The sequence below is a fragment of the Psammomys obesus genome, unplaced genomic scaffold, assembly GCF_907164565.1.
Source record: "Psammomys obesus unplaced genomic scaffold, mPsaObe1.curated_primary_1811, whole genome shotgun sequence".
Taxonomy (NCBI): Eukaryota; Metazoa; Chordata; class Mammalia; order Rodentia; family Muridae; genus Psammomys; species Psammomys obesus.
The window spans coordinates 9462571-9484893 of NW_026590062.1; the positions used below are offsets into that span (position 1 = coordinate 9462571).

General features: G+C 54.0%; 1 protein-coding gene across 2 annotated transcripts in view; it reads left to right on the forward strand.

Moving 5' to 3' along the window:
* Rasal1 (RAS protein activator like 1) overlaps nt 1-22135 on the forward strand; it is a 30422-nt gene extending 8287 nt beyond the window's left edge. Inside the window, exons 5-21 of one of the 2 annotated variants that reach the window (XM_055606083.1) lie at nt 1996-2125; nt 5059-5140; nt 5231-5362; nt 5987-6072; nt 6763-6880; nt 7004-7157; nt 7472-7536; nt 7782-7894; nt 9136-9328; nt 13329-13466; nt 14168-14312; nt 16764-16936; nt 18358-18495; nt 18573-18708; nt 19768-19888; nt 21113-21189; nt 21405-22135. In XM_055606083.1, coding sequence (XP_055462058.1) covers nt 1996-2125; nt 5059-5140; nt 5231-5362; nt 5987-6072; nt 6763-6880; nt 7004-7157; nt 7472-7536; nt 7782-7894; nt 9136-9328; nt 13329-13466; nt 14168-14312; nt 16764-16936; nt 18358-18495; nt 18573-18708; nt 19768-19888; nt 21113-21189; nt 21405-21529 — 2126 coding nt within the window. In that variant the 3' untranslated portion in view covers nt 21530-22135. Of the gene's footprint in view, nt 1-1995; nt 2126-5058; nt 5141-5230; nt 5363-5986; nt 6073-6762; nt 6881-7003; nt 7158-7471; nt 7537-7781; nt 7895-9135; nt 9329-13328; nt 13467-14167; nt 14313-16763; nt 16937-18357; nt 18496-18572; nt 18709-19767; nt 19889-21112; nt 21190-21404 lie in introns of those variants that run through there. The other variant, XM_055606085.1, reaches the window with a different exon arrangement.
* Nucleotides 22136-22323: the final 188 nt, after the last annotated feature.

A 22323-nucleotide genomic window follows, 5' to 3' on the forward strand; every position in this document is an offset into this window, starting at 1 on the left:
GTGGCAGTGGGAAGCCACAGATGGCTGCCTGCCTGATTGTTCGTTTGAGACAGGGTCTCACTGTGTAACCCTGGCTGGAATTCACTTCACAGATCAGGCTGGCTTTGAACTCACAGGCCTGCCTCTGCCTCCCGAGTGCTGGGACTGAAGGCTGGGTCACCACGCCTGGCCTCCTTTGATGGTCTTTGATCAAGTGAAGAGGTTGGAGGTCTAGTGTCAGCAGTCTGAGCAGCTGCTTTGCAGGGATCAGGTCACAGCAGGACAAGGCTGGACACGAAGGATCAGTGAGGCGTCTTTGTGGTAACCAAGTGACAGAAAACTGGAAGGTTCCTGGACTTGGGGGTGGTGGGGGAGAGAAAGAGGACGCTCTTCTGTGTCTAGCCTCCTGAAGGGGAGTGCTATATTCTCAGAAATGCCTTCCCCGAGACAGGGAGAACTGGAGCAAGACAATCCCTTCTTTCTACCACATATCCACCCCAGTCAGGGGCTAAACAGGAAGGGCTGAGCAGCAATCCAGCCAGGAAGCATGGGTTTCCCTAAGGAGAGCATCCGAGAAGGGAGCTGGGGTCAAGGGAGAAGACACTGACCCAGGACACCCTGGTCCCGCTGAGGACACACTCCCTGAGGTTTGAACAGAGAGAGATTAGTCACAGAGAACAGCAAATACAAAACACAAAACCAGCAGGCATCACGAGTGAGAGTCCGTAGCAGCTGTAATGGGATGCGAACCCGGCAAGATCTTAGAGAAGTGGTTCTCAACCCTCCTGATGCTGCGACCCCCAACACAGCACAGTTCCTCGTGCTGTGGTGACCCCCAACCGTAAAATCACTTTCGTTCCTACTTCATAACTGTGATTTTGCTACCACTACGAATCATGTAAATATCTGACATGCAGGAGGTCTGGTAAGCAGCCCCCCCCCGTACCCCCAGGTTGAGAGTCCCTGGCCTCTGTGTGTCCTGGTCTTACTTTCTCTTCCCAGGACTCTGACAGAAGCAGCTTAAGTGAGGGAGGGTTTATTCTGATTCACAGTTGAAGAAAGCAGTTCACCCTGGCCAGAAGCTGAGATCCCACCACAGTCAGGAAGCAGAGAGGAGGGACAGCTGGAGCTCAGCTCCAGTTCTTCATCCTGTAGGTCCAGGATTCAAGCCTAGGGGATGGCCCTGCCCATGCTGTGATGGGTCTCCCCGAGTCAGTTATGTAATCAAGAGAATCCCACACAGGTGTCCTCAGGGACTAACCGTGATCTACAGAATCCCTCCCAAGTGTGCCTGGAAGCCTGGCTTCCCAGGTGGGTGTCTCTAGAGTCTTGTCAAATTGATCACACTAGCCACAGTTACAGGTCAGCTATTTAAAGAGATAAAAAGGGCAGCAGGCGATTAGAACATGGCGTTAGGTGTGGTGGCCAAAGCCGTGACCCCTGCCCTCACAAGGTGGAGGTAGGAGGAGCAGGAGTTCCAGTCTAACCTGGGCTACAAAACAAGATCCTCAGTGGAAACAAAACAAAAGAGAAACAAACAGGGAAAGATGTTTGCCAAAGAGGGATTGGGCTGGAAGCCTACTTCCCTTTAGCTCCAGTGGGAGTCAGAAGTCAATAAATGATGTTTAGTGTGATGAAGTGTGTGTGTGTCTGTGTCTGTGTGTATCTGAGTAGCAGTGTGTGTGTGTCTGTTTGTGTGTATGAGTGTGTATGTCTGTGTGAATGTGTGTATAACTGTTTGTGTGTGTGTCTGTGTCTGTCATTCATGCTCCATGGTGACCCCAGGCACAGTATCAGTCCCAGAGCTGCACTGCCCATCTCTGTTGTTTTCTAGGTGGGGGGGGGGGTCGAGGGCAGAGGCGGATTGATTCTCTGTGCCTCAGTTTCCTCCTCTGACATGGGGCTGATTGCAGACCGCATCTGAGGTCCTGCGTGAGAAGCCATCTTCAGTGACAGTTCTGAGCTGCCTGGTGAGTGAGTGGCAGGCACTTCCTAAACACCAGGTGTGTCCCTCAGGAATCGACAGCTGGATCAACCTGAGCCGAGTGGACCCAGACGCTGAGGTGCAGGGTGAAGTCTGCTTGGCGGTGCAGCTGCTGGAGGATGCTCGGGGCCGGTGCCTGCGCTGCCACGTGAGACAGGCCAGGTGTGCTTGCCCTGGGGGAGAAGCGTGCGGTGCCGTGAAAATGAGGGAGGAGGCTGGGGATGTGGCTGGGTGGGTAGGGTGATGGCCTAGCCTAGCGTGCACAAGGCCCTGGGTTCCAGCTCCAGCATTCACCGTGTATGGAGATACTCATGATCCCATCACTCAGGAGGTGGAGGCTGGAGGATCAGGGATTACAGGTCATCTTAGGGACAAAGGAACTTTTAGGCTAGACACGCTGTTTCAACAAATAAAAACACAAAACCAAAACTGAGCAGGAGTGTTGGTAACCATGGGGACACTCTTGCCCTTCTTGGTCCGAACCTCTTCCACTCCATGTTCTTTTTTGTTTCTTTTCTTTTGTTTTTGTTTTTTTGAGACAGGGTTTCTCTGTGTAGCCTTGGCTATCCTGGGCTCTCTTTGTAGATCAGGCTGGCCTCAATCTCACAGAGATCCGCCTGCCTCTGCTTCCCAAGTGCTGGGATTAAAAGTTTGCGCCACAACACCTGGCAAAGCAAACTCTTAATCCAGGAGCGTAGGAACCAACAGCAGTTAGTTAGATACTCAGATGGCAGACAGCTGAGTGTGGGGAGTGGTTCAGGGATGGTGAGATGCTTCAGCAGCTAAATCACTTGCCACTCAACCCAGATGACCTGAATTTGACCCCTGGAACCCACAGTGAAAGGAGAAAACCAACTCTCCAAAGTTGTTCTCTGACCTCCACACATGCATTATGCACGCAGAGTCACACACACACACACACACACACACACACACACACACACACGCAGACAGACACACATTGACAGACACACAGATACAGTCACACACACAGACAAATACACACACAGACATGCACTCAGACACACCGATACACATAGCACAGACAGACATACACAGAGACACAGACAGACAGACAAACACACACAGACACACACACATATACACAGACAGACGGACACACACACACACACACATGCCATACTTATAGAGACACAGTAATAAATAGCAGATTCTTACTTCCTGGGCAGAAGACTTAATCATTATTGGCTCAGCGGGCTGACTGTGGCTTTAGGCATGATGGGTCCAGGAATCCAGAGGGTGATGTCAGGCAGTGTTTATCTGACTGGAAACAAGAGAGACCTCATGGCCCAAGGCTGGTATCCTACCAACTGATCAAGAACCTTACTTTACCGAACATGCCAGGGTTGTTATTTTTTTTTCTTTTCCAAGCCAAGGTTTCTCTGTGTAGCCCTGGCTGTCCCAGAACTTACTACGTAGACCAGGCTGGCCTTGAATGTAGAGGTCCACCTGCCTCTGCCTCCTGAGTGCTGGGATTACAGTTGTGTGCCACCACCACCTGGCCCCAGGGTTAATTTTTATTGGCTCGATCTGGGGAGTACGCTGGAGTCTCGTGGGCTGAGAGAGAGGGTGATGAGGAAAGCCTGGACGAAGTCAATAGACTCGAGGCCCCTAAAACCCACAGGCGGCCTCTAGAGACCGGCCAGCCACATCCATCCTGCCTCGCTCTGAGTCTCCTGTCCTGTCCTCTGCCCTCCAGCCACTCCTGTTCTCTTGCATCTTCTACCCTCTTGACATCCTGCCTTTACTGCCCTCCACTCACCTCCCTCCTTGAACCTTCTCTGTTAGGTTCTGCCCACACACATTAAGGACAATCCATCTGTCTAGCTAGCTGTGTGACCATAAGACCCTTCCTTGCTCTCTCTGAGCTTCTCCTGCCACCCCTGGATTCCGGTCCCTGTCTTGGCCCCAGCTGGCTGTGGGAGAAGCATGGATGAGAATCAATCCAAGGAGGAAGAGAACCAGATAAGGGATTGTGTGAAGGGGTCTGATCTCACTGTTCTGCTTATGACCCCTCCCCAGACACTAGGCTGTACAGGATCCTTTGAAAGCAGGAGAGGGACCGATTGCTGTCGCTTAGCAACTGTATCGGTTCCTAGGAAACCGAAGTCTTTGGATGCCCAGCAAGGCTGGGAAACAAGCGTGGAGGAAGAAACAGCCCCTGGTGGTGGTGGGGTGTTCCTGGATTTGGGGGCCTCGAGAAGGGGGGATGGGGAAGCTGACTCAGGTGAGGCTTTGAGTTGTCATGGCAACCACAGGCAGGATGTCTGTGTCTCATGTTTTCCCTTTGTTCCTAAGCAAGGTGTGGGCATGGATGTTTGTTGAATGAATAAGTGAGCTAAGCAAAGTGCTATGCTAAATAACTTGCCTGTGTCATCTCATTGGACCCTGGGCCCTGTGAACTTGGTCTGTATTGTCATTTTCTGGTCTAAGCCTCAGAGAGTGGAGGTGACTTTTCTTTTTTCTTTTCTCTCTCTCTCTCTTTCTATTTTTCTTCCTCTTCCTCCTATTCCTCCTCCTTCATCTTCGATTTTTTGAGTCAGTGTTTCTCTGTGTAGCCCTGGCAGACCAGGCTGGCCTTGAACTCTCAGAGATCCACCTGCCTCTGCTTCCCTAGTGCTGGGATTAAAGGTGTTCACCACCACCACCCAGCAGAGGTGACTTTTTCTGATGCTACCGAGGCAGTGAGTGCAGGGCCAGGCTTTGAATTTGTGTCTGTAGCTCCCCTTCTAGGGCCACTGGGGAAACTGAGGCATTTCCTTCTTTCCCTCTGTATCTTTTCTTTTCTTGCTGGGCTTTGTGATACAGAGTTTGAGTGTTCTGTACCTCAGTTTCCCCTTCTGGAAATCAGGAACTCTCACACCTCCCCTTAGGTTTTGTGTTTGGAAGCTGCGAGGTCTGCATGGATGCAGTGAGGACCAGGACTGGGCCCCTGTGATGGACAGGCTTGTTGCCCTCGAAACAGAACATTGCCATTAGAATGATCTAGTTTGAACTCCCTTTCCTGCGCCCACCTTGGGTCTGGATCTTCAAGGGCCTGTGACCACACACTCTTTTTCTTACTCTGTCCCCAGGGATCTGGCCCCCCGGGACATCTCTGGCACATCGGACCCTTTCGCACGCGTGTTCTGGGGCAGCCACAGTTTGGAGACGTCGGTGAGCAGACAGTGAGCCAGGCAGGAGCAGGACATCCCTCAGTGGGTGGAGCCTGTGGCCTCTCCCACTTAGAGCCCTTTCCACCCTCAGACCATCAAGAAGACCCGCTTCCCACACTGGGATGAGGTGCTGGAGCTTCGGGAGGCCCCAGGAACCATTTCCCCATTGCGAGTGGAGCTCTGGGATTGGGACATGGTGGGCAAGAATGACTTCCTGGGCATGGTGAGCGTCCCTCCCACTAATGAACGCATTCTCTCTCTCCCCAGCACCTCCAATGAGCAGGCAGGTGAGGTGGGGATGGAGGGTGGGTGTTCAATGGCCAGCCTGGGTAGTGGAGCCTCACTGTCCATGGGACAGGCAAAGGATGCAAGGACCTGCCCAAGACCACAGGATGGGCCCAAGGCTCCTGGTATTCTGGTGCCAGCCATCTGCATCGACCTAACCCTGTCACCACCTTGTGAGAGTGACACTCATTATCTCGCCTGCAGTTGAGGAAATTGAGGTTCGGAGCAGTGAAGTGGCTTTGCCAAGGCCCAGTGGCTCTTGGCTCTGCTCCGAGAACATGGCCCCAGGCTTGTCTGAGGCTATGGCTGTGACAGTGACATTATGCTCACCTCGAGGTCACTGTGTGGCCCAGGGAAAGCCATCTCTCCAAGACTTAGCTTTTCTCAATTGTAAATTAAGTGTCCCCTGGAGGCCCTAAGTGCCCTTGAGAGAGAGGAAGAAGTGGACCCTGGCTGGTCACATGCCATTCATGGATGGCAGCCCAAGCTTCCCCTCCAGGGCTGGGTGGGCCCTCATCAGGCAGAACGGGTCCCCCACCTGAGGTCTGTGTGTCTCCCACAGGTGGAATTCACACCACAGACCCTCCAGCAGAGGCCACCCAACGGCTGGTTCCGCCTCCTGCCCTTTCCTAGAGCTGAGGATTCTGGGTAAATGAGGGTGCCTAGGGAGGGGCGTCTCAGCTTGTGGGCAGGTTATCATGGCTATTGGTATCAGCCTGCCAGCATGGCACTTCATCGCCATCCAGTGATCTCCTAGTCACAGGCCCCCAGGCTGTTTCTATAGGTCCACCCAGCCATCGTCCACTGCGGACAGGCTGGCCCACTCAGTGTGTGTCAGAATGTCGGCTCCCCTCATGCCTGCCTACCTGATTCCGTCCCTTGCCTTATTATGCAGTGTCAGGGATTGAACCCAGAGCCTTGGCTGTGCTAGGCTGGAGCTCTGCCACCGTCCTGAGGAGCTGGGCCTCGGATGTCTGTGCATTTGTGCTGTGCACGCTGACCTTAGAGCCCCCTGTCCCCATCATTCTTTCCTGGTTAATTTTGTCCAAGTCATTCACATACATGACTAGCCACTGTGTCCACAACACCCACATCTTACTGCTTTGCTCCTGCCTGCTGCTCTGCCTGTCCTGTGTGCGTGTGTGCGTGCACCTGGCCACCGTCACCACTCTGGCCCTCCCATACACTGTCTGGGCCCCTCATTCCTCTTTTTCTCTGTTTCTGTCCCCATTGCCCTCCTCTGCCTTCACCCCCTGTCTCTTGCCCCTTCCCATGCTTCTGCCTCACTCTGGGCTGGCCTGTACCCACATCCCCTTCTCTACGGTCTGCTCCATCTAGGGGGAGTCTGGGGGCCCTGAGGCTGAAGGTGCGTCTCACTGAGGACCGTGTCCTGCCTTCCCAATACTATCAGCCTCTCATGGAACTGCTTCTGGAGTCGGTGCAAGGGCCAGCCGAGGTGGGTGTGGCGGCGGGTGCTCCGCCTGGGCTCCTTGGGTCTCGGGTGTAGCTCTCCCTTGAGATCAGGGAGTTCTGCTTTAGGGCCCCCCGGTCACCTGTTGGCTCTCCTGTCCCTGCTCAGGAGGACACCTCCAGCCCCCTGGCTGTGCTAGAGTTGCTGGCCTCTGGGGACTGTCGTCAGGACCTTGCCACCAAGCTGGTGAAGCTGTTCCTAGGCCGGGGCCTGGCCGGGCCCTTTCTAGACTACCTCACAAGGCGTGAGGTGGCCCGAACCAGTGAGTTTCCCTCGGGGTCCCCAATGCCACTCCCCAAGGACAGGGGAGAAATGGGGTCCTTTGGGAGACTCATATGTTGAGGAGCCTGTGCTGTGACCCCTAGAGGGCCGAGAGTACAGGACCAACTTCAGGTGCCATGCGACCCCAGGCAGCTTGCGAAACCATCCTGAGCTTCTGAATTGTGAACGAAGTTGACGTTTTGGGTTCTTCCTGATTCTTGAGGCTGAAAGAATCATATCCCCACCATGGGTGAGGGGGGTGAGCTGGCTCCCAGCCCCCTCCACCGCAGCAAACACACCTCCCTCTCCTCGCAGATGACCCCAACACCTTATTCCGTTCTAACTCCTTGGCATCCAAGTCTGTGGAACAGTTCATGAAGGTGAGTGGGAAGACGGGCATGTCGGGGTGCAGCTGGTTTCCTGCCCTGCTCCCCCGGGGCCCCAGAGCCTCATGTGGCACTAGGTGGCTGAGCTGGGTGCTGGTGGCAGGTGCCTGGCTTCAGCCCTGGGCGGCACCCTCGGCACCCAGGGCCCGCCTAGCTCTGAAATCTCCCTGCACACCCCCTGCCCCAGCCCAGGGCGTTCCCTGCCACCCTTAGCCGCTCCGTGTGGCCCCTGCCCCCAGCTCGTGGGCATGCGCTACCTGCACGAGGTCCTGAGGCCAGTGATCAGCCGCGTCTTCGAGGAGAAGAAATATATGGAATTGGACCCTTCCAAAATGGACCTGAATCGCTCCCGGTGAGGGAGGCGTGTGTGTGTGTGTGTGTGTGTGTGTGTGTGTGTGTGTGTGTGTCCCAGGTCTCAGCCACCCCTTATCATCTGTAGGTGCCTTGGGCTGCTCTATGCTGGCTGCTACCTGCCTAGGGACACATAGGTAGTCTCCGAGCTTCTGCGTGTTGTAGGTGCTCAGGCTGTTCTGGGCTGGACTGGGAAACTCAGAGCCTGCTGAGTTCAAATCCTGGCTCCGACTCTCCTACATCCTGTGACTTGACCTGACACTTGGGGTCACTGTGGGTGCTTATGTGTTTCACCTGTAAAGCTCAGAAGAGAGAGAGGCTGGGAAATGATGGAGGCCCACATGGGTCTGCAAAATAGCTCCCAGGAACCTTCTATGAGATTGGGGCCAAGCTAGGCTGTGAATGAAAGCCACTCCACACCTCTGTGGACTCCTGCTCCTTTCTTTCTGGGACATTCTTTGCTATGGTCAGAGGGCTGGCTACCCTTGCTTAGGCAGGCAATCTGTTAGGACGGTAGTGAGGAAAATTAGAGACCTCACACCTCTGACCATCCCAGGCACAGGTCTCAGCCATGAGGGGAGCTCCAAGGTCACACAACTGGCAAGTTTTAAAGGGGGAATTTGGGCCCAGGCTCCAAGCAGAAGGGCAGAGTTGACTGTGAAACTCCCGGAGGATCAATGGATACCGTGGGAGACTCAGTGACACTCATGGGCGATGGGACACTGGGGACCCGGGCGGGGCAGATTTGCAGATAGATTCTAGAGTCCATCCTGGCTTCTAATCTCAGGTTTTCCACCTACTGGCAAAGTCACATTGATGGCCCCCAGTTTCCAAGTCTGCTAGATGGGATGGGTCACCGTGGGTAACTCAACTCATGAGTGACTGTTAGGACCACACAGGGCCATGATTGGACACAGGGGCTGGGACCTGCTGGCTGGAGGACTCCAGGCAGTGGGGACAGTATATGCCAAGGCAAGCTTGGGACATCTGATATGGCCATGCTGGAAGACACCCGGAGCTAGGTGCGGGGGTGATGCCATTCTGAGGAGGTGACAGTTCGGCTGCCTGGCAGCATGTCTCAGGACAAGGGGACAGCCACTTGGAAGGCTCTGAGAGGAGACCCTGTGTTCAGGCTCCAGCAGGGAGCTTGATGTCAGGGGTGGGAGGCACAATGGAGGCCGGTGGGGGTTCTGAGGCAGCAGCTGTGGCGTTCTGACCGAAGGTTCTGCTGGCTCCCCACAGGAGGATCTCCTTCAAGGGCACACCCACGGAGGAGCAGGTGCGGGAGACCAGCCTGGGGCTGCTGACCGGATACCTGGGGTCCATCGTGGATGCCATTGTGAGCTCTGCAGGGCGCTGTCCTCTTGCCCTGCGCCTGGCATTTAAGCAGCTCCAGCGGTGTGTGGAGAGGCGCTTCCCCGGGGTGGAGCATCAGGTGGGCTGGGCTCTGTGGGGGCTGATGTGGATGTTGGGTTGTGCTGTGTGGGGGTTGGGGGAGGGGAGACCTTGTCCAGGTCAAAGGTGACACCAAGACCTGGGATGCTCAGACTTGAGTGTGTGTGTCCTGGCAGGACCAGCAACCCAGGGGACCAGTGATGGTGATAATGGTGATGGTGGTGATATTGAAGGTGGTGATGGTGAAGAGAGACGGGAGGGAGGGAGAAGGACAGGGCCAGGATGAAGGCTGAGTGTGGTTGGCAGGTGCTGGGCTTTCCCAGCTTGGATACAAAAGGGAGAAACTGGGAGCTGTGGCTTTGGGCCAGGTGAGGTACATGAACAGAGCAGATGTAGGACTGGAGGGAATGGTGGAGACTGTGGCAAAATGTAGCTCCCACAGCTTGTCCTCAGGGACCAATCAGGCCAGTGTTCTACGTAGGAATGGGGCCTAGTCTCCCTGCTCTTGCAGTCTTTTTCTCACTGCTATGCTATGCTGAAACCCAGACTCCCACACACAGTACAGGCAGGTACAGTACCACTGAGCCAAGGCCTAGCTCTCTCTTCACTTTTTGCATTTTGAGATAGGGCCTTGCTAAACTGCCAAGGCAGACCTTGAACTTGCCATCCTCCTGATTAGCCTCTGGAATATCTGGAGTGACAGACAGCCTTTTGCCCCAATCTAGACTGGGCTAGGTTGTCCTGTCCTTCCTTCTTTCCTTCTGGAATATCTGGAGTGACAGACAGCCTTTTGCCCCAATCTAGACTGGGCTAGGTTGTCCTGTCCTTCCTTCTTTCCTTCTTTCCTTCTTTCCTTCTTTCCTTCTTTCTTTCTTTCTTTCTTTCTTTCTTTCTTTCTTTCTTTCTTTCCTTCTTTCCTTCCTTCCTTCCTTCCTTCCTTCCTTCCTTCCTTCCTTCCTTCCTTTCTTTCCTCTTTCTCCTTCTCCTCCTCCCTCCTTCATATAGGATCTCTCTCACCAGGATTCTATGTGAAGTGTCCGGTTTTGAAACATTGGGATTAATTCACCCAGACACCCAGACACCCAGACACCCAGACACCCAGACACCCAGACAAGCAGATACCACTTGGAGTCAGTCACCACATGTTGACATTATCCTGGGCCGTGGGCCACCAGTCCGAGATCTCTGGTTTTGTTTTTGTGTGTTTTTCACTGTTGATTTTTATTTATTTTTTATTTTTTTTGAGACAGGGTTTCTCTGTGTAGCCCTGGATGTCCTGGAACTCTGTCTTCTGTATCCAGGCTGGCCTTAAACTCAGAGATCTGCCAGCCCCTGCCTTCTGAATGCTGGCATTAAAGGCTTGCACCACCACTGCCTGGCCTGAAATCCCTGTTTTCATAATGTTCATTGTACAATCTGAGGTGGCTGTTAAGGGGTGGCACAGGCTTGTAATCCCAGGTCCCCAGGGCAGCTGCAGCAGAAGGATTGTAAGTTCAAGGCTAACCTGAGCAACAGACACAGGTGACTGTTACTTTCTTAAGGTAAAAATGAAACCAGCAAGACTCCTTTTTACTTTTTAAGATTTATGTACGTGTGTTCGTGCCCACACGCACCTGTGTGCAGGCTCGGAGGCCAGAGGGTGTCATATGCGTCCTTAGCATTCCAGTCATGTGAGTGCCGGCTGATGTGGATGAGGAGACCTGAACTAGGGTCCTCTGCTAGAGCAGGAGGATCTATTAAGCACTGAGGCAAGTCTCCAGCCGCAGCCAGACAGACTTTTACCCCATTCTAGATATGGACCACTTGACAGAAAGATCTAGAACCTCCTGAACACTGGCGATGTCACAGCCCAATTCTTGCAGCTTTGGACATATATAGCATTCTCTGTGCTTCTTGCTTACAGATGGGGAAACTGAGGCCCAGGGAGCTTGAGATTCCATCCTCAGACCCCTCCTCCACAGAGAGCTGAGCTCTAGCTGCCCATATAGAGGTGGCATCATTGCTCCTCACTTAGCTTGGCTCTCACCTGGGCCGACTCATAGGTGTTAAGTGGGACACGGCTGAGGTAGGGGGAGGGGAAGAGAGCAGGAGGCCAGCTCCCTACTCCTCGCAGCCCAGGAAGCCGACATAAGTGCCATCCGAGTGTTCCCAGTGTGTAGGGACCAAACTTTCTCAGATCATGAAGCCCTGGACAGTCCCCGAATCACAGGATTCATTATGGCGTTGTGTGTGTGTGTGTGTGTGAGAGAGAGAGAGAGAGAGAGAGAGAGAGAGGAAGAAGGGGAGGAGCAGACAGGGAGGGAGAGGAAAAGGGAGAGAAAGAGGAAGGGAGGGAGGGAGAAAAAGAGGAAGGGAGGAAGAGAGAGAGTTATGTAGCCCAGGCTGGCCTTTTCTAACTTATGCAGCCAAGGACGGCCGCTCTAGTTTGCTTCCTTCTGCTGTGATGGACACCAAGACAAATTTGGAGAGAAAAGAGCTTGTAGTTCATCAGGGAGGGAACTCAAGACAGATACCTGGAGGCAGGAGCTGATGCAGAGGCCATGGAATACTGCTGCTTGCTGGCTTGCTCAAGAAGGCTTGTTCAGTTTGCTTTTTCATTACCCAGGACCCCAAGCCTAGGAATGGTGCCACCCACAGTGGGCTAGAGCTACCCACATCAGTCATTAGTCAAGAAAATGCCTCCACAGGTTTGCCACAGGCAATCCCATTGAGAGGTTTTCTCAACTGAGGGTCTCTGGTAACTCTAGCTTGTGTCAAGTTCTCTCTCTCTCTCTCTCTCTCACACACACACACAAACTATCACAATGACTTTGAACTTGTGTCGCCCCTCTGCCTTCACCTCCCACAGGCTGGAACCACAGGCATGTGCCACCACAGCCAGTTTCTGCGGCACTGGGGAGAAACCCAGGGTCCTGTGCACACTAGGCAAACACTCCAGTGATGATGCATCCAAAATCCTCTTTCTTTTTCATTTTGAGACAGGGTATCATTAAGTTGCCTGGGCTAGCCTGGAACTCATTTTGTAGCCCAAGCTAGCCTTGAACTTGTGACACTGACCCCCCACTCTGGCTTCTGTGTAGATAGGATGACGGGCCTGTGCCACCAGGTCTGGCTCATGTGTACCTTGATGAGCTAGTGTTTTGGGGCCAAAATGACTCGGGGACCTCCCTGGGAGGAAGCGGTAGCTTGGGGGCCAATTCAGGGCTCTGGCTGGGAAGGGCTCCTCTCACTGGAAGCCTTGGGCCCACTGTCCAGGCTGACATGCCCAGCATGCTAGTGCTAGCACACATCAGGTGTGACTGATGCCTCAAAATAAACACAGACATACACACCCAGGTGTGATACAGCACGGGGGGGGGGGGAGCGAGCTGTGCCCAGCGTGGAAAGTCCACAGAGGGACACGGTGCACGCAGGTGGGCGGGCTCTGCAGCCTGACAGCCGGCTCCCTACCGAGCCTCATTCTCCTTGTTTGGAAACCAGATGTATTTGAATGTGCTCCTCGAGGGCTCGATGCCCTCTTGACCTTTGACCCTAGGGGGCATTGCCTGGTAGCTGAGACTGAATGGCCGGAGAGTAAATTGCAGAGCCTCTGCTGTTGGTTGCTGTGCAACCTTGGGCAGATGACCAACTCTAAGCCTCCGTTGCTGCCTCTCTAACACTGGATGTAACCTGCCCCAGAGCGAGTGATTAGTAAAGGCATCTAGAGGAGAAGACGGCCTGTTCTTGCAGCCATAGGCCACGGATCTGGGTTCGAATCCTGACCCCTGTGCTGTGTGATCTTGAGCTGGTCACTTGGCCTCTCTGAGGTTGCAGTGACATCTCTGTCCTCTGGCTGTGTGTTCCGAGCACACAGGTGGTCAATTTCATCACCCCATTTTGCAGCTAGGGAAACTGAGGCAGAGAAGAGCACCCACCTTGGCAGTCTAGGATAAGTATCTTGACCCAACTTCCTCTCCTTCCTCTGGGCAGCTAGTCTTTGCTGCCTCAGTTTTCCCAGCTGGGATGAGGGCTTCAGGGCCTGTCATGTGGTTCTCCGGCAGGACGTGAAGTACCTGGCCACCAGTGGCTTCCTCTTTCTGAGGTTCTTCGCGCCCGCCATCCTCACACCGAAGCTGTTCGACCTCAGAGATCATCATGCAGACCCCCAGACCAGCCGCTCCCTGCTGCTGCTCGCCAAGGTGTGTGTGTGTGTGTGTGTGTGTGTGTGTGTGTGTGTGTGTGTGTGTCTCCATCCGGGTCCTCTCAGCTGGGGAGAGGCACAGCGGGGTAAAGATCTGACATGGGTTTGGGGGGGTGGGGTGTTGGTCACACTGAGACCTGGAACTCCCTATGTCACCCAGGCTGGCCTACGACTCAAAGCCATCCTCCTGCCTCAGCCTCTCAAGTGCTGAGATGCTAAATGTACCACCGTGCCTAGCTTTCATTTGACTCCACCCCTGACTCACCTGTTTTGGCAGTACTGGGAATTGAACACGGGGTGGGGGGGGGCTCATGAATGGGAGGTAATTGCTGTACCACTGAGCTACAGCCCTAGCCCCGTTGTCCTCCTTTTCCTCCCCCTCCTTTTAATTAGGTAACCAAAACTCATTCCTTCCAAAAGAAATGGGAGAAGCGGATTAGCAGTCATTTCTATGTTAGTATGAATTAAGCCGTTCTTGACAAAGTAACTACAGCTTGTGGCTCTAATGGTCCCCAAGTACACAGAATAGAATTTCACAGTGCTGGGTGCTAGGTGCTGGGTGGGCTGGGGTGCTGATTCCAAAACAGAGTAGGAGGATCAGACAGTGCCCAAGGTATATGGATATGAGAACCAGAATTTGGGGCCACAGAGGGCACATGCCTCAGCAGTGACCTTGGCCTCCTTTCTGCCTCGCTCCAGGCTGTGCAGAGCATTGGAAACCTGGGCCAGCAGCTGGGCCAGGGCAAGGAGCAGTGGCTGGCCCCCCTCCACCCCTTCCTGCTTCAGAGCATCTCACGTGTGAGGGACTTCCTGGACCAGCTGGTCGATGTGGACGGGGATGAGGGTGAGTCCTGTGGTCCTGCCACTCCTGTGACCCCCAGCCCCCAGAGCACTCAGCATCCCCTGCCTTAGTCCCCAGGTCCCCAGCACTAAGACTGTGGACTTGCAGTCAGTCAACTAACATTTTGTGTCGGTCATCTCTACCAATGTGGTAGTGTGATACATGACCCTGGCATGTGTCTCTGGTATGACACGGTCTCTGGTATGGGCATGCTTATTAAATCTCTGTCATATAACAGGCACCACCCCCAAAGGCCTGAAGGAATGCTTGCCTTGCATGTACGAGGTCCTAGGTTCAATCCCAGCACTGAAAAAGAAAGAAAAATCTAGATACCCCTCCAGGTGCTTTGGATAAAGTGGTTTGACGAGGGAGAAATGGCTTTATAGGTAAAGTGCTTGCTGAGCAAGCTTGAGGACATGAGTTCAGATTCCCACACTCACCTAAAATCTGGGTGTGCCTATGCCGGCCTGTAACCACAGTGTTGGTGGTGTGGAGACAGGTGAATCATCTGGGCTCCCTGGCCAGCCACTGCAGCCAAAATGGTGAGCTCCAGGTTCAACTAGTGGCCCTGTGTCAAAAAATAAACTGGGGCACAGAGGAAGCCCCCCAGCATGGACCTCAGGTCTCTGAGTGCATACATGAGCTCAGAGAACATAAGCACACACAGATGAGCACATGCACACACACACACACACACACACACACACACACACACACACACCACACCACACACGAAAAAAGTGAGTGAGACAGAAGAAAACCTTGCACTCATTCATAGAATTTTATTCTAGTGGGGACCAAGTTGTAAGATGATAGCCAAGAGCTGGTGGTGGGGGCGAATGCCTTTAATCCCAGCACTCAGGAGGCAGAGACAGGTGGACCTCTGAGTTTGAGGCCAGCCTGGTCTACAGAGTGAGTTCTGGGACAGCCAGGACTACACAGAGAAACCCTGTCTTGAAAAATCAAAACCAACCAACCAACCAACCAACCAACCAACCAACAACAAAAACCAAACCAGGCTAGAGAGACGGCTCATCGGTTAAGAGCACTGGCTGCTCTTCCAGAGGACTCAGTTTTAATTCCCAGCACTTTCAGGCAACTCACACCTGCCTGAAATTCCAGATCCAGGCAATCTGACACCCCCGCGCAGACACACGTGCAGGCAAAAGACCAATGCACATAAAATAAAAAGAATTAAAATTATGTTTAAAACACAAAACAAACAAAAAAAGGCAATAGCCAAGTATACGGAGTGTCAGGGAGTTACGGAGGAGGGAAGGGTGGGCTGGGTGTGGTGGTCCATGTTGTTAATCCTGACGCTTGGGAGCCAGAGGCAAGAGAGACCAGCCTGGTCTATAGAGTTCCTGGCCAGGCAGGGTGACACAGTGAGATCCAGTCAAGAAAGAAAGAGAGAGAGAGAAAGAATGACAGATGGGAAGGGAAGAAAGAGAGAGGGAGAGAGAAGAGAGAGGAAGAGACAAAGAGAGAGAGGAATGAAAGGGGGAAGGGAGGAAGGGAAAGGAAGAAAAAAAGAAAAAAAAGAGTGTGCCACTAGAATGAAAAGACTTTTTTTTTTTTTGTCATGTTGTTAATTAACACCAGCTCCCTGATAGGGGCTCCACCAGGTGCCCAGAGAATAGAGCCAGAGTTTATTCCCAATGCCCCTGGACTCACCAAGGCGCCTTTCTACCCAAGCGCTGACGCAACCCTGGGTTCAGAGCGCCACCTAGAGTCAGTGCTGTGGAATGACTGCAGACTCAGACAACAGTACACAGACCAAAGCTCTTATCAGAGAAAGAGAGATTCAGCTGACCTCAGAGATACCAACCTCAGGGAGAACGCCTTGTCTGACTTCTGTCTGGGCACACAGAATAGCTAAAGGGGCATCTTGGTGCACATTGGAGTCACTCTGGCTAAAACTAGAGAACCAGTGTCAGTGCCAGAGTGATCCAGGCTGGGAACAGCATGTGCAAAGGCCCTGGGGTGGGAACAGAGAGCAACAGAGAGGCCAGTGCAGAAGCTAGAAAGAAGAAAGTACGGTGCTGGGAAGAGAGCCCTGGCTGAGTGTGGACAGCCTGGGGCGGGGGTTGGGGGAGGATATGTGACTCTGGTGCAGAGAGAGGTCTGCAGTCTGAGGCTGGCTGGGGACATTGCTGGATCGACTGGGCATCCCTGCCAGCCAGCTGCAGTCTCGCCTGCAGGTCCCTGGGCTTGGAGAGGGACCTGCGTGTCAGTTTTCCCCTGCTGTTTAGTCTCCTGCCTCCATGGCTGGGGGATGGGGGCTTGGTGGTGGCTGAAGGAATGGCAATGATTGCTGTCTTCGTGTTACTCTTGCTGTGATGAAACTCTCTGGCCGTAGCCCTGGTCCTCCTGCCCCCTGGGAGCAAACAGCACAGCAGGTGCCAGGGGCCCCAGACATGGCAGAGTCCCCCACCTCCTTTGTCTATTCCCCAGAGGCTGGGGGTCCAGCCTGCGCCCTGGTCCATCCCTCGACGATAGTTCGAGAAGGCTTCCTGCTAAAGCGCAAGGAGGAGCCCGCAGGCCTGGCCACACGCTTTGCCTTCAAGAAGCGCTACTTCCGGCTGAGTGGGCAGGAACTCTCCTACTCCAAGACTCCGGAGTGGCAGGTGGGACTTCACCTCCCACCCCCTAGTATTATAGCCGCTGAGGTACCGAGTTCCCAACCCTCGGCTTATGTCGAGCTCGGGGCCAGCCTGGCCTGTGACAGGGACACTTGCTGTTACTGAGCAGGTGCACATTTCATGCCTGGACGTTCTCTGCCGGGTGTGGACAAGCATGGGTGGGGCCCATGATGCCTACACTAAGCATCGAAGACTCATATAGGATACATCTGTCCCGGTGGCCACGCACAGGTGCACACACACCCAGGCACTTACTCAACAGTTCAATCACCCGAGCACAAGCCTTCCAGGCTCTGCCCTAGGCAGATAACACTGCTGCCCTAGCCAGCATAGCCCAAGGGAGACCAGGACTCGGCATGTGGGTCTGGCTTGGTTTTCGCCGGCCATTCGGGTTGCCAGGCCAGGTGCACGGACCGAGTGACCTCAGAAGGGTCATTTACCTTCATGCCTCAGTTTCCTCACCTTCAAATTGGGGAGAATAACAGACCCAGGCTCGTGGTGATTGAGAGAGCCACAGCCAAGTACCATACGCAGGCACTGTGGCAAGGAGATGATGAAGAGGAGGAGGGTGAGGGTGGTGATGGTGATACTGGTGGTAATGGTGGTGGTGATAATGAGGGTGGTGATGATGATGATGGTGATAGCAGTGGTGATGGTTGTGATGATGGTGATAATGATGGTGCTGATAGTGGTGATGGTGATGATGATGATGATGGTGATGATGGAGATGATAAGGGTGATGATGATGATGAGGGTGATGATGATGATGATTGCCGTCTTAGTGTTACTCTTGCTGTGATAAAACTCTATGACCAAAGCAGCCTGGGGAGGAAAGGGTTTGTTTGGCTCACACTTCCACATCCCTGTTCATCATCAAAAGAAGTCGGGACAGCAGGTCAAGCAGGGCAGGAGCCTGGAGGCAGGAGCTGATGCAGAGGCCGCGGAGGGTGCTGCTCACTGGTTTGCTCTCCATGGCTTGCTCAGCCTGCTTTCTTATAGACGGAGGACCACCAGCCCAGGGATGGCCCCACCCACAATGGGCTAGATCCTCCCCCATCAGCCACTAATTGAGACAATACCCTGCAGGCTGGCCTCTGACTCTAGCTTGTGTCAAGTTGACATAACACTCGCCAGCACAATGGTGATGACAGTGGTGGTTAGAGTGGTGAGGGTGATGGTGAAGGTGGTGATGGTGGTGAAGAGGGTGACGGTGAGGATGATTGCGGAATGGTAGTGATAGGGATGGTGGTGATGGTGATGATGGCGTTGGTGATGCTGATAAAGGAAACGTAGACCTAGAAAAGTCACAGAGGAAGACACAAAGAGCTATTCAGAACTGAATGTGTGGCCTTAGCGACTCCACCTGGTGCCGCATCGAAAGGGACGCTGTCCCTGGCTGCCCGCAGGTCCGCTCCTCCATCCCGCTGTCCTGCGTCCGTGCCGTGGAGCGTGTGGACGAGGGTGCCTTCCAACTACCACACGTCATGCAGGTGGTGACACAGGGTGGCACCGGGGCGCCACACACCACCTACCTCCAATGCAAGGTAAGGGCTCAGCAGGGTGAGGGGTGGGGACCGTGGCGCAGCCCCGCCCAGGTTCTGACTGCCGCTACCTCTTGCAGAATGTGAATGACCTCAACCAGTGGCTGTCGGCCCTGCGCAAAGCCAGCGCCCCGAACCAGGACAAGCTGGCTGCTTGCCACCCTGGTGCCTTCCGCAGCGGGCGCTGGACCTGCTGCCTCCAGGCGGAGCGCTCAGGTGAAGGGGCGGGGCATGCTACAGGCTCCACCCTCCTCGCCTGCCAATCAGCGTCGGCCCCCACTTCCACTTGGGAGTGCTGTGCAACCTTCAGAAAGTGACTTGATTTCTCTATGCCTCGGTCTTCTTGGCTGGGAAGCGGGGTTGAGGGTAGCCCTTACCTCCTGGATCCTGCTAGCCGATACGGAGTTTGTATACTTAAAGAACCGTGTTAGCTACACACAAGTACGGCTTCCCACATTCCTACTCCGTGCCAGCTGCCAGAGCTCACACATAGTCTGGCTTATGGTCGAGGCTAGATGACAATGACAATTATGGTGGCAAGAACAGGTTACTATGCTGTTCCTGGGCCTGAATCTCTGTCCCTGATCGCTCTGCCACTAACCCACATCCCAGCCCTAGCCGATTATTAAGTGTTAGAATCACCAAACTGAGGCTTTGTCTGAGACCCAGGGCTCAGGGAAGGCTTCCTGGTAGAGGTGTTGCTTCTAGTGGCTGGGGTTGAATGGAGATGGTGAGGGAGGACGGTCAGGGTGGGGATCTGGCTGAGCAAAGGGGGCTGAGGGAGGGCTAATGGATCAATATGGTCTGTGTTAGCTTCCTTTATCCTTCTGTGATAAAAACGCTCCTCCCGGAAACAACATAGGGGAAGAAAGGGTTAGTTTAGGTTATGCTTCCAGACCACAGTCCATCACCAAGGGAAGTCAGGGCAGGAACTTGAAGCAGAAACCATGGAGAACATTCATGGCTTTACTCAGCCAGCTTTCTTATACAGCCCAGGTCCACCTGCCTAGGGAATGGGGCCGCCCGAAGTAGGCTGGGACCTCCTGTGCCAACTGACAATCAAAACAGACATGACTGAGGGCTGATCCAATCTGGGCATTCTGCTATCTGAGGCTCTCTTCTCGGATGGCTCTAGGCTGTGTCAGGTTGATGGTTAAAGCTAAACAGGGGACAGGGCTCATGACGGAGGCAGGGTGTGATGGCACCTCTGCCTCGAACGGGGAAAAGGCTGTTGCCCCGGAACAAGACTCCCCTGATGATACCGTGTACCCCCAGCTGCTGGCTGCAGCCGCACCCACTCAGCGGTCACCCTGGGAGACTGGAGTGATCCACTGGATCCTGACGCCGAGGCCCAGGCGGTATATCGCCAGCTGCTCCTGGGGCGGGACCAGCTCAGGTGGGTATCACCTGACTCTCGCTGTGGTGACCTCCTCACATTCATTCATCCCTTAAAAACATGCCCTCCCCAACAGGGTTTCCTGTAGCCCAGGCTAGCCTTGAACTCGCCATGTAGCAGATGACCTTAAACTTCTGATCCTCCTGCTTGCAGCTCCTCAGGGCTGGGCTTAGAGGTGTGTGCCGCCACACCTGGTTTGTGTGGTGCTGGGGACTGAGCTTCGAGCTTCATGTATGCCAGGCAAACTTCTAATCCATCCCGAGCAGTTCCCCCAAACGGGAACCAAGCATTCAAGCATATGAGCCTGTGAGCTTTGTTACATTTGAACCACCCCAGGGGGTGTGGCAGCTTACAGTATGAGGGCCCCAGAGACATAGGCACGGTTGGTCTACACAACTTGGCTTCTGAGCCTCCCTGCTACCGTGGACACCTCCTTGGCCCTTCCTGGCCTGAAGGGCTCTGTTGTTTAGCGACAGGCTTGTCCCATCCCACTGTAGATAATGTTCTGTACTGAGCTGCCTGGGTTCAGATCCTGGCCAGTTAGCAGCTGTGTGGTGCTCAGCTAGTCACATGGCTTCTTTGAGCCTCATTTGGAAAAGGAGGTGACAGGATACTGACCCCATAGATCGTCCTAAGGGTCAGAAGCTAATCCACTGAAAGGACACGGCACAGCTTCCACATGTAGGAGCTATTATTACATTGTGTGGCCTCAGGCAAACTCCTTGGCCTCTCTGTGTGTCAGTGGTTGATCTGAAGAACAGCCTTACTGGTAATTACCTACCTCATGTAAGCTGGCTGTGGAATGAAACGAACTCAGGTGGTGTCTGCTACTCTAGAAATGTTTGTGGCAACTGAGTGGTGATGGTTGTGATGACCGTGGCGGTGGTAAGGATGGTAGTGATGACGGTGGTGATGGTGATAGTGGTGATAGTGGTGAGGGTTGTAATGATGGTTGTAATGATGGCCATAATAGTAGTGAGGGTGGTGATAACGATAATGATGGCAGTAATGATGGCGATGGTGGTGATGATGATAGCGATGGTGGTGGGGATGGTGCTGCTGCTGCTAGTGATGATGGTGATTATAGTGATGGTGGTGGTGAGGGTGATGACGGTAGTGATGGTGGTGAACCTCTGATTTCTCCTGCAAGCAGCAGAGAATCTTGGGTAGGAGCACCGCTGTGCCTAAGAAACCAGCCTTGTCCCTTTTCCTCTCAACCCTCAGGCTGAAATTGCTGGAGGACTGTGGCCTGGACACAGCTCCAGAGGTGGACCCTGGGAAGGACTCCGGTGCCGGGGACGGTAAGGGAGAGAAGTCCCGTTCTCATCCTTAGAAATGTGTGCCCCAGTTGTTCAACACACCTCCTATGTTCTCCTGCCTGCCCTCTCGTTTCCGGTTCACCAATGGGACCCTAGTGCTGGTGAATTTGGGGGGGGGACCTACAGCCCCAGGAAGTGGGCTCTGGTAACAACCACTAGTAGCCTGCTGAGCCCTGTGGCCTGCTCTTTCCCTCCAGGAGCCTGTGCTGAGGTTCTGGCCCAGCAGAGGGCAGCCATCACCCATCTGCTGCAGGTTCTTGAAGACTTGGAGCAAGCCCACGAGGAGTTTCAGAAACGCGGGCAGGGCCAAGTGGCGCTCTAGAATGCTGCATGCTGAGGAGGCGCCAGAGCCAGTTGTGGACAGGAGCCATGGGGTCTCCCTCAGCACACTCTGGCTCAGGCATCTCCCCAAGGTTGCCTTCTTCACTGCTCGGAGCCTCTCGGACGACCCCTGGTCCTGCCTGTCCTGTGGCCAGCCAGGGCATAGAAGCCTTTGGTAGGGTCCAGCCTTGTACTGACCAAACCTCACTTTCTTTTCTGGGCCTGGAGTCTCTGCTTCACTGGACACATCTCTTCCAATACATATGGCATACAGCTCACCCCGAGCTGCTGGATACAGCTGTACCTGAAGGCCAACCCTGGCTGACTCAGAAAAGGCTCGGCTGGCCAGGAGTGTTCAGTTTTCACTTGTGTGAGTTCCTGTGACCTCACAGATCCTTCTGTGCCCCACTCTTATCTGGCATCCCCAACTCAGGTTCCTGTCCTCAGAAGAACAGGCCGGGAGCCCAGCATGCCAATTCAGACCTTGAGGTTGGATAGAGGCTCCTTCTCCCTCTTTGAGCCTCAGTTTACCCTGTATAAAGTGACAAGTGAGTGTGCTTCACTGTGAAGTGTTAAAATTGGGGTATTCTGGGGGCCATCTGAGAAGCTTCTTGGCTAGAAGTACAGGTTCCCAGGGTACACCCAGCCACTGAATACATCTGAGGGTTTTTTTTGGGGGGAGGAGGGCAAGCATCGGAGTTCTGGGGCTCACAGGTCCTGTAGGCTTGGAGTACGATTTGAAACGTTTGGGGACACTCCGTTGGCAGAGCTGGAGGAATTTTTGCTTTCTCTAAG